The 5,388-nt window shown below is 27.8% G+C and overlaps 1 protein-coding gene across 1 annotated transcript; it reads left to right on the top strand.

Annotated features, from left to right (window-relative positions):
* LOC109326311 (cytokinin dehydrogenase 2-like) lies at positions 1,050 to 5,169 on the top strand. The gene is made up of 5 exons (XM_019559010.1): positions 1,050 to 1,647; positions 2,587 to 2,714; positions 3,930 to 4,187; positions 4,261 to 4,529; positions 4,870 to 5,169. The coding sequence occupies exons 1-5, from the start codon at positions 1,050 to 1,052 to the stop codon at positions 5,156 to 5,158; spliced, it is 1,542 nt and encodes a 513-aa protein (XP_019414555.1). The 3' UTR covers positions 5,159 to 5,169.

Below are 5,388 nucleotides of genomic sequence, written 5' to 3'. Positions count from 1 at the left end.
TTATTAAAAACACTTTTTTGAATAAAATAATTTTTAGGATTTAATTAAAGATGGAAGAGGGTCGCGGAAATGTTTTTTGTCCTTATTTCATCTTCGAAAGGTCGCACTACGCTGCTTCTTTTCACTCGATTAAATCTTGTAATTAATAAAAAACTTTTTTCAATTAAATTAATAGTTAATAAAATTAACTAAATTAACAACCACTTTTCATAAATAAATAAGTATGCAAAAAACAAATATTTTCAGTTAAAATACTCAACCACAAACATTTTAATATCATGAACTATGTAGCCTTGATTCCGAGTTAAATATAGGGAATATAGGAGCAAGGTTCATCTTGTCAGACACTACTAAAAAATAAATAAAATTTTCACTTTTAATAATTAATTAAATAACTAAATAATTTTTAAATGTAATATAAGCCATATAATTTAGTGAATGCTACCACTTAAAGCGGGCGAATAGGATGCTAATATATTTCTTATTCCATAATCGACTACCGAACCTAGATATCTAAAATCCAAAGCCTAGTATAATTGGATTAAAATATGTTTTTACATTTTTAGCTATAAAATATAGTAACGACATTAAGAGATCATACAACCGAAAATTGGGACACAAAAAATACATAACACTAATGGTAAAGATAATTAAAATATGGTCAAGTATTAATGTATACTCCATTTCCACTTGTGATTGATTATAAGATAATATTATAGTAATTGTTTTTTATATTAATATATATATATATATATTATATTATATTATAGGAAATGAGACTTATTTGTATAATAGTTTAATATATATGTATATATTAATTCATTAAAAGTTCGTGAAATTTAATTGAGCCGATTTTGAGATGAAAAAATAGTTCAAATTAAATTCGATGCAAAATTGGACTTAAGTTGAGCCTATAATACTTGCAATCACAACTTCTGAATCGCAACATAATGATGACCAAATCTACAATTTTTAAGACCTCTTCAAACCCTATATATTTCTCACCGATACAAGCAATTGAAACACAAGGCATCTTCTCTCCAAAAAATATGACACAAAATAATTTTATTCTTTCAAAAGCATTGGCTATACTATGCCTAGCTAGCATAGTAGTTATCACACAGGGACAAATAACCCCATCATCACCTTCCCCTCTATCAAAAAATTTAGCCACAAAGCTTCATAATGACCCTGAAACCCTTTCACAAGTCTCAACCGATTATGGCCACATAGTTCATGTAAATGCATCAGCAGTTTTTGAACCAACATCTGTATATGATATCATAGAATTGATAAAGTATTCAAATTCTCTTGCAAAGCCTTTCACCATTGCAGCTAGAGGGCAAGCTCATTCAGTAGATGGGCAAGCCATGGCACAAAATGGTGTGGTTGTGAATATGACTCATTTGGGTGATTTCAGAAATGGGTCTGGGATTATAGTGTCTGATAAATATGCTGATGTGGGTGGTGAACAAATTTGGATTGATGTGTTACATGAAACACTTAAACGTGGACTCACTCCTCTTTCTTGGACTGATTACTTGTATTTGTCAGTTGGTGGCACTCTCTCTAACGCTGGGATTGGTGGCCAAACATTCATATTTGGGCCTCAGATTTCCAATGTTCTTGAATTGGATGTTATTACTGGTAAGATAGATATATATGATGATCATGATTACTTATTCATTTTTCAGTATTTCAAAGGAGTAAAAGATAGTATATTAGTTTTATAAACTATGCATATATAATACATCATTCATATTTAATTATCATTAACTTTTAAATAATGTAATCTAAATGAATGGTGGATAATGTACTGAAGTGTATAAATCTTTATATCGATAATACATAATATTACACTAATTTTAAATTGCGTTTATAAGCGTGGACGTGGTTGAGAAAATTCATAATTCATCTAAATTCAAGAAAATTAAATTCATCTATATAGTTAATTAATTAAATGAATCTAATCAAATAGATAATTTTATTAATGTGAATTTTAATCTATCCATTATATTCAATAAATATTCATGTATATATTCATTTAAATGGATATTTAATCCATCCAAAAAAATGAAACATTCATAAAAAAACATTATTTGTTTTTCAATTTTATTAATTATTACATCTTCCACTTTCTTATAGTGTTTTTCATTTTCATTTTTATTTTTATTAAATTGAGATCAATTGTATGACATGTGAATGCAGTTAATATTAAAAGTTTATTCTTAAATATATAGTATATATGAATATCTTTTAAAAACTTTACATGTAAAACCTTAAATGTCACATGTTTTTAGAATATTACAAAAAAAAAAGATTTTTTAAAGTCCTATTTCTATTTTTTATTGAAATAGATTTTTTTTTTAAATCTCCAATATTTACAAACATGTTAAAAGGAAAAACACTTTGACTTTGTTTCTTCAAATTCTTTTTTTATTTTAACGTATTCCTTATCTATTGCTGAGCAAAAAGAAGAAATTACAAATTTGAGAAATTATTATGGAAGGAAATATTAATGTTAAAAAAAATTCAATTGTTGCCATCCATAAACTTTATGCACATTTTCATTTGTGAATTTTAAAGGAAAAGGAGACTTAATAACTTGTTCTGCTGGGAACAACTCTGAGGCATTTTATGCTGTTCTTGGAGGATTAGGCCAATATGGTGTTATAACAAGAGCAAGAATAGCTCTAGGACCAGCACCATCCAGGGTAAGTATCAATTTTTTTCTTAAATGTTTTTATTTTATACATTGATATTCCTTTTAATAACTAAGAATAATCAATAAAAGAAGAAAATCATTCCTTGTACACACACCACAGTCCATAGTTGTTTGCAGGTCAGAATCATGATAAATTAAAAGCTTTAATTTGTAATTCCTTTTGTTTCTACATATGACTCATTTTTCATAAGCAATAAGTTTCCTACCAGACAACGAATGTATGATCCCCACCACAAATTCTAAGAAATTAATGACAAGTTGTCTAATGCAATTTTTGGGAGATTGTTTTGATACTTCAGCTTTTGTATGGGCTGTATTTAGCTATTAGTTTCATTTAATTTAAATGAGATTATTTTACTCATAAATCAAACATATATATATATATAGGATTTTCTTAACATTTTTGAGGATAAGAAGCTAAAATCTGAAAGTAAAACTTTATAATTTAAAAAAGTGTTAAATATTTAACGCAATGAAGAAATAATACATTTAATAGTTTCATTACTTTATTTATTTTTAATACTTTATTTTCATCATTTTTTATTACTTTAAGAGCAACATGGCAATGTCAAAAACTCAAAATAGCTCAGTTGGTTCTGGTCTTGTAAGTCAATGCTACAAGGAATAAATCTCACCCATTACAATAGCTTGTTCACTAAAATTGATAAATAGTTCTTTCTCTTTCTATTCTAACTATACATTTCTATATTTTGACCTTTCCCCATATAATCTTTGAGTTGTTGAATATAAAAATTCACATTTTTTAAGGGTTAACAAGGGTCCCTAACATTATTTAAGGAAGTTAAAAGAGTAGTTTTGTAATGGAGATTCTATGTTTAATATTTCGAGAAGTGTAAGATTTTGATTTCCAAGATTTATTTACCCATTTATATTCCTTAAACAATGCTTTTACGGACTTGTTAATACCAATTTAATGTTTCCAAAGTTTAACCAAAGGTTAAGAGATAAAAATATATGCACCGATAGTTTAAGAATTTTTTACTATATCATTGCATCATCTATTATTTATTTCCAATATCTTCGTTTCTTAAATAAAAGTAATAAATATGAATTATGGATAATATACTAACTATATATAAATTTTTATATTATTAGTCTGAAAATCCTTTTCAATAATTACTTTATATTCAAAGCCGTAAGCCCTAAATTAATCATGACATTACGTTGTTTCAATTGCATGCAGGTGAAGTGGCTTCGATTGCTTTACACCGATTTCTCTGCATTTTCTAGAGACCAAGAACATTTAATCTCATTGAATGACACTGAAGCAGCAGATTATGTAGAAGGTTTAATTCTAATAAACAAACCACCATTCGATCTTTCATTTTTTCCAGCATCTGATCAACAAAGAATAACTACCTTGGTCAGTAAATATGGCATTGTGTACACCATAGAGCTAGTCAAATACTATAACCCTAATTCTGAAGCAAAAGTAAAAGAGGTAAGCCACTTAATTGATTTTATGATTAGTTTAGCAATAAATCAATATTAACTCAATTATCTTGTTTTTCTAGGAAGTTGCAATTTTGGTCAAACCATTAAACTTTGTTCCTACATTTTTATTTGAAAAAGATGTATCATATGAAGAGTTTTTAGATAGAGTGCATTCAGATGAGCTTGTTCTTAGATCAAAAGGACTTTGGGAGGTTCCTCATCCTTGGATAAACTTCTTCATTCCAAAATCCCAAATATTAGATTTTAATGAAGGTGTCATTAAGGGTATTATTCTTAAGCAAAACATTATTGCAGAAGTTTTTCTACTCTATCCAATGAAACGAAACAAGTAAGTTTATTTTTTGACTACTTCATTAAATTTCAATATATATTTGTTGGGTTTATTTCGAGTTAAAGTCCCACATTAGATATTAGATATAGGGAATTGAATGAAAAAGTTATATGTGACAAAAAACATATCAAAATACTATCTTAAGATTTTAGTTCAAGAAGTGTTTTCTCACTTATAGCTCTTCACTTTTCCCTTACCCCAGTTATAATGGAACTTTCCAATTGTTGGAGGCTTCCGTTCACAATCTGGTGCAACAATGTCAATAAATTGGTATTGCATCAACAATTATATCTTGTTGGTAAAATCATTAATAAAATCTATATGTACCAATTAACAGGTGGGATGATAGAATGTCAGCAGTTATACCAGATGAAGAAATTTTCTACACAGTTGGTATTCTGCATTCAACTGAGATTAATAAGGTAGGTGTTGTTCAAGCTCAAAACCAACAAATACTACAATATTTTAAGAATGCTGGTATTCAGATAAGAGAATATCTTACTCCACACAAAACACATGAAGAATGGGTGCAACACTTTGGCTCCAAATGGAAACTGTTTGAAAAAAGAAAGGATGAGTTTGATCCCAAAAAATTATTGTCACCTGGACAAGGGATTTTCAACTAAACAGTGTGTTATCTTAGGTTTTAAATCCCTATCTAAATGTCGTTTCATTTACTTATGAATAATAACAATTGTTGGACACGCTTTTGAATTTCTTCCTTTATGTTGTTTTTCTTTCTTATAATTTGTTTATTCTTTGAATGAAATTGGGGTTTTAGCATCCAAACCTTATATAAAAAATCCATTAAATCGGAGAATTGTTGGAATTCAAATTTGTCTCTATGGGCAATTCT

Source organism: Lupinus angustifolius, chromosome LG14, assembly GCF_001865875.1.
Source record: "Lupinus angustifolius cultivar Tanjil chromosome LG14, LupAngTanjil_v1.0, whole genome shotgun sequence".
NCBI classification, from domain to species: domain Eukaryota; kingdom Viridiplantae; phylum Streptophyta; class Magnoliopsida; order Fabales; family Fabaceae; genus Lupinus; species Lupinus angustifolius.
This window is presented reverse-complemented; position numbering and strand designations above follow the sequence as displayed.